At 50.0% G+C, this 13,314-nt stretch overlaps 2 protein-coding genes across 2 annotated transcripts; one reads left to right on the top strand and one right to left on the bottom strand.

Moving 5' to 3' along the window:
* The first annotated feature begins 1,576 nt into the window (after positions 1-1,576).
* GPR75 (G protein-coupled receptor 75) lies at positions 1,577-3,174 on the top strand. The gene has a single exon (XM_068183016.1). It carries the CDS (start codon positions 1,645-1,647, stop codon positions 3,172-3,174), a length of 1,530 nt encoding a protein of 509 aa, XP_068039117.1. The 5' UTR covers positions 1,577-1,644.
* A 1,965-nt stretch (positions 3,175-5,139) lies between these two features.
* LOC137471702 (toll-like receptor 2 type-2) lies at positions 5,140-11,664 on the bottom strand. The gene is made up of 2 exons (XM_068186234.1): positions 11,592-11,664; positions 5,140-9,741 (listed from the first exon to the last, which is right to left on the bottom strand). The coding sequence occupies exon 2, from the start codon at positions 9,738-9,740 to the stop codon at positions 7,116-7,118; it is 2,625 nt and encodes an 874-aa protein (XP_068042335.1). The 5' UTR covers position 9,741; positions 11,592-11,664; the 3' UTR covers positions 5,140-7,115.
* Positions 11,665-13,314: the final 1,650 nt, after the last annotated feature.

The following is a 13,314-nucleotide window of genomic DNA, read 5'->3' on the forward strand; positions in this document are numbered from 1 at the left end:
TCCCTCAAGAACAAATCCACCCCCATTGCCACTGGGAGCATGTTTAGCAGGGCAAGGCTCACAGGCCAGGCTGCCATCACCAGCCAGAGGGTTACAAAAACATTGCTCTGGAGTTTAGAAAGGAATGTGTTGAAAAATAAACAGGCAGGTGGCACTGGGAAGCTTTCAGGTATGAAACTTGCACACTTGTCGCTGTCTGGATGGTTCTACAAAGCACCTGGGGTAGAGTAATCTATTAAAACAATAGATTAGTGTGTAGATAATGATTTTAAGACAAGTGCATGCATAAGTCAGAAATAATGGCTCCGATGTATTTCCATAATGCTTTTGTGCCTTTCCTGGCTGGATTTTAGTCTCTTCCACCTGGATTTCTAGTGTCATGGAAGCCCTTCAGCTGTGTCTGCCTCAGAGAACGTGCACCGAGTGTTTCCTCACCCTCACGTCCCTGTAAGTACTTCAAAACCATCCCTTTAATGCTCAGCTATCCAACCCTCTCCATCACTGCTATATTTGTGATAGCAGTTGGCAGTTAACAGATAAAGAAGTGATGCTGATTGTTTTCCCTCCCCATGGGAACACAAGAAGGTGCTTTGCCTTTGCTTCTGAGCAAATACAAAGGGCACCCTGGCCACACTGCACTGGCTCAGGAAAGGGAGGCAGAAGTGCAAGCAGGGCAGGAGCAGCATGTAGAACTTCGATGTTGATGCTGAACATCAAAGCTGAGGCAGGTGTTTTGTTGGTGCACAGTCAGCACAGATCCTCGGCTCTGGTGGACCCTACCTGGAACACTGCATTCAGCTCTGGGTCCCTGGTAGAGGAAGGAGCTGTTGGAGCAAGTCCAGAGGAGGTACCAAGTTGATCAGAGGGATGAGCAGCTCTGCTGTGAGGAAAGGCTGACAGAATTTAGATTGTTCAGCCTGGAAAAGAGAAGCTCCAGGTTGACCTAACTGCAGCCTTCCAGTACCTGCAAGAAACTTACAGGAAAGACAAGGCAACACTATTTACAAGGGCATGTGACAGGACAAGGGACAACGGGTTCAAATTGAAAGACAGTAGGTTCATATTGGATATAAGGAAAAAATTCTTCCCTGTGAGGTTGGTGAGGCCCTGGCACAGATTGCTCAGGGAAGCTGTGTGGCTGCCCCAGCCCTGGGAGTGTCCACGGCCAGGCTGGCCAGGGCTTGGAGAAACCTGGGCTAGTGAAAAATGTCGCTGCCCATGGCAGGGAGAAGAACGAGATGGTTGTGCAGTCCCCTTCCCACCCGAGCCCTTCTGTGATTCTCTAGACCACACACACTCTGTGCTGCTCCCCGAGCTGGAGCGGCGGGGAGGCAGCGCCGGCGCGGCTTTTGGAAGCCAGCTCGGTGCCGCCTCCCCGGGCCCGCCTGAGCCCGGCGGTGCGGGGAGGCTGCGGCTCTGCCCCCGCCGCCCGCCCCGGCTCGGCCCCGCCGCGGCGGCGGGAGCGGAACGGAGCGGGGAGGGGCCGGGCCGGGCGCCATGGCGGGGCGGGCAGCGCTGAGGCGGCGGTGAGCGGGCGGTGAAGGGGCCGGGCGGGAGCCCTGAGGCGGCGATGAGCGGGCGGTGAAGAGGCGAGGTGGGAGCCCCGCGGCGGCGATGAGCGGGCCGTGAGAGGGCCGGGCGGCGATGAACGGGTCAGGGCGGCTGCCGGCCGGGCCCGCGGAGCAGCTGGGCGCGAACGGCAGCGGCCCCGCGGAGCTGCGGGAGGGCACCCACGCCGCCACGCTGGCCGCCTGCGCCTCCCTGCTGGCCCTCGTCTTCTGCCTCGGCTCCTACGGCAACCTCATCGTGCTGCTCTCCTTCTTCGACCCGGCCCTCCGGAAATTCCGCACCGACTTCGACTTCATGATCCTCAACCTCTCCTTCTGCGACCTCTTCATCTGCGGCGTGGCCGCCCCCATGTTCGCCTTCGTCCTGTTCTTCGGCCCGGCCCGCGGCGTGCCCGGCACCTTCTGCTTCACCTTCCACCTCACCAGCTCCGGCTTCATCATCATGTCGCTCAAGACGGTGGCGGTGATCGCGCTGCACCGGCTGCGCATGGTGCTGGGCAAGCACCCGCACCGCGCCGCCTCCGCGCCCTGCTCGCTGCTGCTCACGCTGCTGCTCTGGGCCGCCAGCTTCACCCTGGCCACGCTGGCCACGCTGCGCACCCGCGGCTCCCGCCGCTGCCTGCCCATGGCCAGCCTGCCCAGCGGACAGGGCAAGCTCATCCTCTACCTCTACGTCACCGACTTCATCTGCTGCGTGGCCGTCGTGTCCGTGTCCTACGCCATGATCGCCCAGGCCCTGCGCAGGAACGCGCGGGCGAGGAAGTGCCCTCCCGCCGTGGCCGCGGGCACCCCCAGGGCTCAGCCCTTCGCGGGGCCCGGGGCCGTGCCCGCTCTGTACAGGACCCAGAGCTGCACCAAGCCACCCCACGGCCATGCCAAGCTCGCTGGCCGGCTCCCGCTGGCCTCGGCCGTCAACCTGGCCGCGGCCAAAGACTCCAAGGCGGTGGTGACCTGCGTGGTCATCGTGCTCTCCGTCCTGGTGTGCTGCCTCCCGCTGGCCATCTCCTTGGTGCAGGACATGCTGTCTGGCAGTGGTGGCTTTGTGCTCTACCAGTTCGAGCTGTGTGGGTTTACCCTCATTTTTTTCAAGTCGGGATTAAATCCCTTTATATATTCCCGCAACAGCGCGGGGCTGCGGAGACGCATGCTCTGGTGCCTGCAGTACGTGGCCCTGGTTTTTTTCTGCTGCAAGCACAAGACGAGGCTTCGAGCCATGGGCAAAGGCAGCCTGGAGGTCAACAGGAACAAGTCGTCCCACCACGAGACCAACTCAGCCTACATGTTGTCTCCGAAGCCTCAGAAGAAGGGTTTGGAGCAGGCATGCGGTGCCAGCCACTCCAAGGACAGCGTGCTGAGTCCCAAGGCGTCCGCGGGGCAGCAGCAGCACTACGGGCAGAGCAGCTCCACCCCGATGAACACGCGGATCGAGCCCTACTACAGCGTGTACAACAGCAGCCCCTCGGCGGAGGTGAGCACCCCGCACAGCCTGCAGCCCGCGGGCTTCGCCTTCGCCAAGCCCTGCGCCCCCGCGCTCCATCGCTCCGGCAGCGCCGGGCGGGACTGCGGCGCTGCTCCCGCCAGGCACATACCGCTGCCCTCCGTGTAGCCTTGGCGCCACCCAGCCGTTCCAGAGGGTCCCCCGCTCCGCTCTGGGGAGGAATTGCTCCAAACTCCGTGCTGCTGCTGCCAGTGAATAGAAACACCGTTCCCGTTTGCGTTTGAAGCAAACGCGGAGCTGTCGCCTCCTTGACGCGCTCTGGAGTTCCCGTGGAGAGCCAGCAAGGGGGATATTTTAGATTTGGAATTGTTGCACGAGGGTGGTTTTGTTACGAAGTTTTACTGCTGGGCAAGTAAAAAAAAAAAAAATAGATGCCATGATTGTGTGGTTCATTATGTCATAAGGCCAGGTTGGACGGGGTTCAGAGTAACCTGGGACAGGGGAAGGTGTCTGTGCCTGTGGCAGGGGATGGAACTGGATCATCTTTAAGGTCCCTTCCAACCCAAACCATCCTATGATAACACCGAGTATTATAAGTACCTTGTATTTTCAGGAAGGAAGAATTGGGGAGGTGCTTGGTAGTATTTGAGTTTAAACTCTTCCCGTTGCAGAAAGTTGGAAGAATCAATGTTTTTCAGTATTAACAAAAGTCCTTTATCTTCACAGGGTGAAACCCTGCTTCTGTTGAGGTAAATGGCAAAATTTCTATGAACTCAGCTGAAGTTCAGGATTTCAGTTTTGGCTTCTTCAAGAGGGACAAGGTTTTGTTTGGTCACTGTTGTATTTCCACTGGGGAGGGACATTTAGGAAGTGTGGCACTGGGATAAACCTCTGCAGTATATATATTAATACCTGCTTGACATTGATGTTACTGGTGGTGGCATTCTGTATCCCAAAATAATTTGGATTAGTATTTGACATCTGATAGAAATAACCATGCACTACTTATTTGCATTACTTGAGGATAAAGATGAATTTTGCAGTATTATGTGACTGATACACCAGGAGGAGCACAGTCACCTCTGGAATTCCCTAACTGGTCAGCTGTCAGGCAGAGTGGTGTTGCTGCTTGCTCTTTTGCCTATGTCTTGGTATAAATTGGGATTTGGCTATTCCTGACAGTCAGAACTGACAGCTGTTAACATTTCTAAAACCAGAATGACAAGTTTTTGAGGTTTTGTTAAGTCCAACATCAGTTTGAGTTCATCTGTCAGCTTAGAAATTTTGTCTGTTGGTCTACACAGTGAGCAAATAACAGAAGTGAAGTATTTTTTTTTATAAATTCACCCCTTTGTGTTGTATCTTGTTGTGGGAATTCCCTGGGAGACAGAACAATTCAGGGGCGTTTAAATTCCTGACACTTCTTGCTGTAAGTGGCCAGATCTATTCCAAACAAGCAATCACCTTTCAGCTTCTGTGGACTTCAGCAGAGCCTCAGTGTCTCCAAAATAATTGTGCCACAGGCTTTTGATGCCTTGCTGTAGGAAAGTGCCACATTTTCAGGAAAATGACAGTGATGGGAACGTGATTTGTTACTTTAGAAACAAAAAATGTCCACATCATTCTTGTCTGTGAGTTGTTGGTTCAGGCTTTTTGTTAACTAAACTGTTCTTAAGATTCTCCTGGAACACTGTTCTTCGTTTAACACCGAAAATTAATTAATTCTGAATAATTCAAACCAGCTTTCTTGCAATAAAACCAGTGTGAACAACTTTCTAACACAAATGTAAAATGGAAATTATTTCCATAAGTATTTTCTCTCTGCCCAGATGTTTTTTCCTCTAAATGAATAATGTGGTTCTTTCTAAACTAAGCATAAAAGATAATGAAAAGATCTTGTTTGACTGTTCTGTATTTTAATTTCTCTTCAGTACAAATCATACTGGAGGGAAAAATATACATGAGGCAGATTTAGGGGTTTGCTGTGTGTATGTGCAACTTCTCTTGTGCCTTAGATCACATGAATTTCATCACATGTTTGAAAATTAAACCACACACACCTCATAAAACATTTGCATTGGGTATTCATGTGGGAGTAAAGAAAGAAGGGGCCAAGCAGGAGGCTTTATTGCCTTCGTGTGACAAAAGAACTGAAATCCCATCACAGCTCTTTGTAATTTGCTCTCTGTTAGCTCCTGGTGCCAGCTGTGCCCTTAACACCACCTGTGTAATTAATATTGGTGTTAATCTGTACAGTATCACAGTGCCAGATAGGAAAGCACACCACCTTTTAATCTGCAGGAGGAAGGAGACCTCATTTAAGTTGCTTTTACAGTTGCATTTACAGTTGCAGCTGTACTAAATAGCTGTTTTGTGGGAGGTTCATGGGTGTAGTAAATTCAGATTGGATTTTGAAAGCAGGTACAAGTTTGCAGTGAATCATTGACTGAAATAATAAAATTTTTGATAAAGTAATTGGTTTAGACTCTTCTGGAGTATAACTTCTCTGTTTTTTCCCTTAGTCTCTTCTATCAGAAGCCTGCTGAGCACAGAACCAGTAAAGCTCCAGTAAAGAACCAGTAAAGTGTCACTGCAAGGTTAACAAGCGGTAGTGGAACCGAGAGGGAAGCAGCAGAATGCGGAGGTGGGAAGAGAGGAAGTGAGAAGTCTGACCACTGAGTGCTGTAGAAAGAGGAAAGCATAAAGGTTATTTGAAAAACAACTGATTAATTACTTGTGGCTCATTAATCTCATTAACAAGTGACTTCTGTTGCTTAAATGAACAAAAATATTTGTAATATTTTTATAATTCACAGTCTTTTTAAGCCCTAGACATCTGTGGTGAAGAGTTGGCTTTTACAGCTGCTGGTCTGCAGGATTTTGGGTTTTATCCTAATATATAAAACATCAAAGCTGATGATGCCAAATCATTTTGCTGAGGAAAGGTGGGTTTGCACCGAGTTCCAAGGGATCTCTGTCAGTGGAGATGTTTGTTGCATGTTCCCCCTTTTGGCAGCAAATAGGTTGGTATTGGTCTTGTTTTGTCACAGCAGAGCCAATTCCTTTTCAGAGTCTGTATTGCGAACATGCTGCGTTCCTGGATTTGGGATTTTCTACTGGGAAGTTGTTTGTGTTTGCTCATCATAGGAGCAAGTCCAAGTCATGCTAAACCAAATAATTTGTCCTCACCTGGTGTTTATTTTCTGTCACAGTCTGTTGATTTCCCTTCAATGTGAAAGTTGGATCAGCTGAATTTCTTTTGTTTTTTCCCAAACACAATAAATAAAATTATCCAGGGGCACTAGGTGAGGGCAAGGACCATGCAGAGGTAGTACTGAATCTATTGGAAATGGGTCAGGGTGACTGTGTAAGGTGGAACTTTCCTAAATCTAAACAATAATGTACAGAACTTGCTTATTTTCCAGAGATTTGTGATTAAACAAAGCTCACCCCAGTTATTTAACAGCAGAGACCACCACACTCAGCTGGTCCTTTTTGTACTGTTTGGTTGTATATTTTATTCTGAATTTACAAAAGATTTTCAAGACTCATCACTTCCAGTAGTCACTGAACCCAAAGTCTGTAGCAGAGTGGGTTTAGCCTCTCTCAGAAGGCGAAATTCAGTCAATCTTTACTCTTCCCTTGCCAAAGCAAAGAAGGGAGCTGCTCCCTATGTACTAGCATGGTTTGTGGCTCTCTTATCTGCACACAGGGTTGTTCCTACCTTAAGCTGTCCCAGAACTGGGAATCAGTAATCCAGTCCTAGGACACCGCTTCTCACTGCCACCATCTCAGGAAGGCAGCAAGGACATGCAGCGTGACTTGAGCAGTTCTTCCCTTCAGGTGACATTCACAGCACTTAAAGAAATGCTGGGAATAGCTGGACAAATTCAAGTATCCAGGAGGAAAAGGCTTTTTATCAGTGCTCAGGTCTCATCCCTTCAGGATTCTTTATCACGGGGAATAACAAGTGTGCTGCAGATCCCCTAGGAGCCTCTCCTGGGACTGATCTAGATAAAACCCTGGGCATCACAACAGTCTTTGCAGGAGGTAAATGCTTTTATCTGACCACAGACTTTCCAGGCACAGCCCTTAGAGTTCCCTGGGTCTCATTCCAGCTCCTGCAATTCCAGAGCAGATCCATTCTCCGCTCTCACGAGCGGCTCATTGGTTGTTTTTAGGACAGCTTTTAGCTGATGCCAGAACATTTTCTGCTTGTGTTCCTCAGGACTCCACTTCAAGTAAGTTTTCCTTCTCAGCAATTTCCTGAGTTTGCTGAATTTCTGTGGGACACTGTGAGGTGGGAGATCTTCCAGCACAATCATGATGAGGGAATCCAGGTTTTCATTCAGGACCCGGTGTTCGGCAAAATACAGCTCGTACTGGCACCAGCAGCTGTTCACAAAGCTGGGAGAGAGAACAAAAAGCACTTTATGGCTGTTCTCTATGCAGTAAAAGATGTTCCCAAGCACAGGATGCCCTGGCTTGAAATCCCTCTCATGGTAACATATCCTGAACCCGTCATTTTCCAGCTTCTTCAGCAGGTTCTCTTTGGTCCAGTCGGCATCATGCTCGCTGTATGAGATGAAGGCATCGAAGAGTTTGTTTTCTGGCTGCTTCTCATACTGCTTCCTCTTGGCCATGCACCAGTACCAGCCCATCCTGATGTACCAGGGCCCGTCCAGTCGCCAGCAGAGCGCGGTGAGGGCCAGCATGGCCAGGCTGGCAGTGCCAGCGGTCACGGCCAGCTGGACACCCAGGGAGCAGCGCAGCAGCGTCAGGCGGCTGCTGCCCACCGGGGAGCCCCGGCGCTCTGAGGGGAAGCTGCAGCTCATGGCCTCCCTGCCCCTGATCTCCAGCTGGGGCTCATGGAGGTAGACGTTCACGAACCAGTAGAGGTCACAGGTACAGAAAAAATGATCCCCTTGGACAGTCAGAAGCCTGAGGCTCGTCAGCGGGCCAAATGTGGCCTCCACAATGGTCGTGATGGCGTTGTCACTGATGTCCAGCTCGACCAGAGAAGCTGGAAGAGACCCACGCTGCAGAAAGGAGATCTTATTCCCTGATAGGTTGAAATACTTCAGCCCTGGGAGGGATGCCCCAAAGCCATCGGGTAGTTCTGGGATCAGGTTGTGGCTGCTGTCCAGGCTGGTCAGTGCAGGAAGGTGGCCAGCAGGCTCCAGACGTGTGATCAAGTTCCCAGAAATGTTGAGATGTTCCAGGTTCGCCAGGGCAGAAGTTAAGGACAACACCTTCACCTTGTTTTTACTAAAATCACATTTTTTTAAGGCTGATGGAAAAAACTCCGTGTGTATACCCATAATTTTGTTATTTTGAATGCTTAATATTGTTAAGTTGGAGAGGGATTTCAGACTGGGGGAGATCACTTTGATGTCATTGCTGCTGATGTCAAGATGCTGCAGGGAGGGGGGGAAATTGGGAAGTACAGAAATGTAGTTGCTGCTGAGGTCCAGAAATAACAGATTTTCCACTGTGTCAGCAAACCACTCTGGCAGTTCCACAATGGAGCAGTTGGACATTCCCAGGTGTTTCACTTTATCGGGAAGGCTTTCAATGGGTGTCCCAGCCTCGTTCCTGACCAAGGAGAGGGAGTTGATGCGTACAGTTCCAGGCGGAAGGGCACATGTTGGAAGTGTATTCCCACTTTCTGAGAACGCTGTGTAGATGAAGTGGTTTCCTTGAACATACATTTTTTCCAAGTTAAGCAATTTTTTAGCAAAATCCAGGGGTATTTGGCTTATGTTGGTGAAGGACAAATCGATTTCCTTGATGCTGGAAGGGAGGCACAGCCTATCCAGGCTGTTGATGGGGTTGTTGCTGATGTTTAGGAACAAAAGCTGGTGGGATGGGAACTTACAGAAGGATTCTGGATTCAGGATGTTAATGGTTAACTTGTTGGAGCTGGCATCGATGGACAGTGTGTTTTCCATTGGGAAGAACAGGGCAAACAGTGACAGAAGATCCATTTCCACGTTGTTGTGACTGATGTCAAGTTCCAAAATCCTGCGCAGCTGGGCTTGGCAGAGATTCTCATCCAGTTTTAACATCAGCTCGTCCTGGGTGAGGTTGCTGTGGGACAAGTTGAGTGTCCCGTTGATGGGAGTTCCACAGAGGGTGGGCTCAGGTGTGGCCGTGGGAAGGGCCGTTGTGTTCCTCTCTCCCCTCCGAAGAAGATTCCCTGTGCTTCTCCTGAGCCTGGGGCTAAGGATTTTCAGGAGAGACAGAACTCCAGAACGTGACAGCTCCTCTGCAGGAGCTGAAGGCTGCAGAGCAGCCCCTGAGGATCTGCCAGAATTCCTGGAAAGCTGCAAAGACCTCGGCGCTTTGCCAGCAGGTGAGAGCTTCAGGTGGGGTGGGAGATCTGACAGAAGCAGCTTCTCATCATTAAATGATAAATCCACAGAAACCAGGCTGAGCAGACTCTGGAACACTCCAGGCTCAACAGCCCTGATCTGATTGTGGGAAAAGTCCAGAACTTCCAGCCAGTCAAATCCTTCCAAGTCTCTCTTGGTAATTTTTTCAATGACATTGTGTGAGAAATTGAGAGCTCTTGCTGTTTTTGGAGCTTGTGCTTCTGAGACAGAGGAGAGATTTGAATAAGAGTAGTTATAAACCAGGAAGGCTGGAGGTGTTCTCCACATTAGGAATCCATGTGTCCTGCTGAGTAAGAAAGGAATGAAGTAGAAATGAAGGCAGCCAGGAAGGATCCTCATCCTGGAGAAAATAAATGTTGAATCTATCATTATAATATGTTAATGAATACCCTTAAAAATAATCCAAATTTACTTGAAGTCCAGAAATTGTTTCATTAGTTGTATCCATGAATCCCTTTTTATCCAGCAAAATAAAACACATCATGTCACTATAGGACACGAGAAAACACGATGCACACCTCTGCTCTTGTGAAGGTAAAAAGGGGAAAGTTTATTTCTGATTCTAACATTTATAGTTTTCAAAAGGTGACAGTGGATTGGAGGGTGAAAGTGGTACTTCTCCAACGACACTGGACAAACTACTAGTTTATCAAATTTCTCTTCCTCTATGAAGGAATGTAAAACAATAAGTTATTTACAGAAAGTTGTGTAAGAAAGTTTGCTACAGGAATGTAAACTCAGAAGGCTTTAGAAAATCTTAAAAAATCATAGCAACACACATCTTACTTCAGAGTAAGAGACAAAGAGGGAGTGTCAGAGAATGATTTGAGGCAGCGCATTATTCATTGGAGGTTATGGTAGATAAAGTCTGAATTTTTTTTTCTTTTCTTTCCCAGGCAGCCCCTGCAATACCATCTTCTTCCTGCAAAATTTGTGTCTTAGGTTGGAAATGCAAGAATGTGGCCGGGGTGTGTGTTCTATTGCCATCTGTTAGAGATGGGGCAGTCATCTTCTGTTAATTGGGCCACCTGTTAAAACCAGGTGGGACAGTTTTCTTTATCTCTTCCACAACCAATTCTCCCTCCAGAAAATATATTCTGTTAATATATAGGGCCATTGAGTGTCACTGCATGACTGATGAAATGAAATCATCCCATTGGGACATGCTCCGCCCAGGAGAAGGAGCCAAGCATTCCTAACTGGATATAACCTGAGATTTGGAATGCCACTGGATTCCCAGAGGAGCAGCTTTCTTCTCCACTGGATTCCCAGAGGAAGACCAGGCCCATCTACACCACCATGGGATCTTCAAAGGAAAACTACACCCTTCTACAGGATCACTGCTTCAATGGAACCACATTTGTCACTCCAGGACTGCATCCAACACCCTGACCCGCACAGTGTCAGGTCATATTCGGACCCTGTCAGTGTTGTTTTGTATTACTGCATTTTTATTTTTTCTAGTAAATAACTGTTATTCCTACTCCCATATTTTCACCTGAGAGCCCCTTAATTTCAAAATTATAATAATTTGGAGGAAGGAGGTTTACATTTTCCATTTTAAGAGAGGCTCCTGCCTTCCTTAGCAGACACCTGTCTTTCAAACCAAGGCAATTTGAAATGCCCTTCATTGCTCCGTGGGACTCAGATTTTATGTCTCCCATCCCAGTGCACGACAACCAAGTAAGTCTGACCCCCTCCAAAACCTGTTCAGCCGCTTCAGTGACACCCCAGGGAGCTCCACGCAATTCTGTGACCACGGATCTTCCCCTGAGCCCAGCCCTGGAGCTTTGCTCTGCCGAGGATTTACCCGTGACCATTTGTTTGGCCTCACCTGTCAGAGTAAGATTTCCTGGAAGCAGGATATGGGAGGCAGGCAGGAGAGGTCACTGCCCCAGAGCCCCACAGCATTCCCAGTGCCGGGAGCGTGGCTGCCCGGCTCTCTGTCCCGAGTCCCTGCTGATCCCTGCAATGGCAGGTGCAGAGCTCCACGCGAGTCTCCTGTGTCACCACAGTCCCCTTTGCTGCCCACCTGGTTTAACTGAAGGGAAGGGACGCCAGTGACTTCCCAGCTCCGTCCCCCACTGCCAGCAGGACCTCCAGCCCACCCCACATCCCGCAGGAATCGCCAATGTATCACGCAGCTCTCTCCTCGCTTCCAGCCACCCTCCCATCCCTCTGACCCCGTACCTGCTCTCCTGGGCGCTCCTCCCTCACTTTCTGCTGCCTCGGGTGCCTTTTGTGGAGCTGGGAGCGGAGCGGGGCGGGCTGGGGCACCCCGGCACCGCCCAGCCTCGCCCCCTCCCCTGTGCCCGGCGGGGGAGGAGGAGGAGCAGGAGGTGCCGGAGATGATGCTCCCCGTGAAACCCGCCAAGCTTTCCCCTTCGCGCTGCTCTCAGGCGTTGCCCAACCCGTGGCCGAGGGGGAAATAAAAGGTGGAAGTTGCTCGTTGAATGCATCACAGCGTCGTCCTGAGGGTTCGCCTCGGCCTCAGCATCACGCGGTGGGGGGGGTGCGGGGGGAAACCGAGAAACCGAGTACCAGCGAGCAGGGCATGGGCTGGCCTGAACTGAGCAGGGGCACACTGCTGGAATGCTGAGGGAGCTTGGAGTGCTGCTCCCAGGGGAGCACAGAGCAAAGAATGGAGCGGCACCCTGGTGCTGTGGTCATGCTCTGTCCAAAACAACACTGCTAAGGGGAATAGAGCCAAAGGAATGATCCAGACAAAGCTGACTCTGGCTTCATGAACCCAGAAAGTCAGGTTACTTGGGCTATTAGCCCATACTGATGACCAAAGTTATTTAACTCCTCATAACCATGAAATGACATCAACGGTAACTTCACCTTTGCCTCTCCCTCAAAGAAAATAATGTAAAAACAGCTTAAGTGGGGAGGAAGGTCAGAGAGGCCATCACATATCCTGGGGTCAGTTGATGCTGCACAGGGACACCTGGGTAAGAACCTTACCCTAAATTATTGCCTGGAGCTTTCACTGGGGTCAGAGCTTGCCTTTATATCGCTTCAAATTGGGGTTTTTTTTTCCATTCTTTTGCAACCACTAGTAACTGGAAACTCTCACAGCAGCGCAGAGGCTCCTCTGTCCAGCCCTGGGGGCTGGAAAACCCAAGGTGGTTTGTGCTGCCTGTCTGTCTGGTCCGCCCGGGCACTTCTCTGCTGCGGCAGGTTCTGGGAATTGCCCCACAGTCATCCGTTCTTCAGACAGATCCCAACCTGCTTTGATAAAAGGGACAGGAAATTGCTGAGTTGGAAATGTCAGGGAAAATTTTCACTCCTGCTGTCAGCGTGGGGTGACGCCCTGTGCTGGACAATTCTCCATCTGAATACAGTGGTGCTGCTCATGAACCTTGGGCTGTGCTTTGCTTTGGGAAGACGAGACAGCTGCAGCCTAGCACAGGGGCCAGCAAAATCCCAGAAACAGTCAATCCTGGTTGGAAGGGACAAAGTTAACAAGGCATCTTTTTGGTACAAGCATAGTTATACCACCAACTCCCTGTGCTGGAATTATCCTGTCATTTGTTTCACTCAACACTCTCTCTGTGTTTTGTTTTTTTTTTTTTTTAAAGCAACCTCTTATTTTGGTAATCGAGGGAAGAACAGGACACAAGAAAGGTCTGAGTGAGCAAGGAAGGTCCACACCATGTGGCCAAGAGCAGGACCAGTGCATTAATTCCCAAAACAGGTCATGTGTCACTTGTTCTGTCTCTCTCTGCAGGGAAAGGTTTTTTGTGCATCAGAAATATTGTTTAATGGGGGAGAGCTGAACCTGCACAGGAGCTGCTCAAATCCAAAGATCAGCACCAGCTTTGAGGAGGCCAGACCTCACAGGAGCTTTTCTTATTAAGGTGGGCTTAGATTTAGGTGCTGGATAAAAACATAAGGTACTTATGACCTG

Source organism: Anomalospiza imberbis, chromosome 3, assembly GCF_031753505.1.
Source record: "Anomalospiza imberbis isolate Cuckoo-Finch-1a 21T00152 chromosome 3, ASM3175350v1, whole genome shotgun sequence".
Taxonomy (NCBI): domain Eukaryota; kingdom Metazoa; phylum Chordata; class Aves; order Passeriformes; family Viduidae; genus Anomalospiza; species Anomalospiza imberbis.

What these genes read in the sequence shown, in the direction of transcription:
- GPR75 (XM_068183016.1), top strand. Translation starts at nt 1,645, where the DNA reads ATGAACGGGTCAGGGCGGCTGCCGGCCGGGCCCGCGGAGCAGCTGGGC.
- LOC137471702 (XM_068186234.1), bottom strand. Translation starts at nt 9,740, where the DNA reads ATGAGGATCCTTCCTGGCTGCCTTCATTTCTACTTCATTCCTTTCTTA.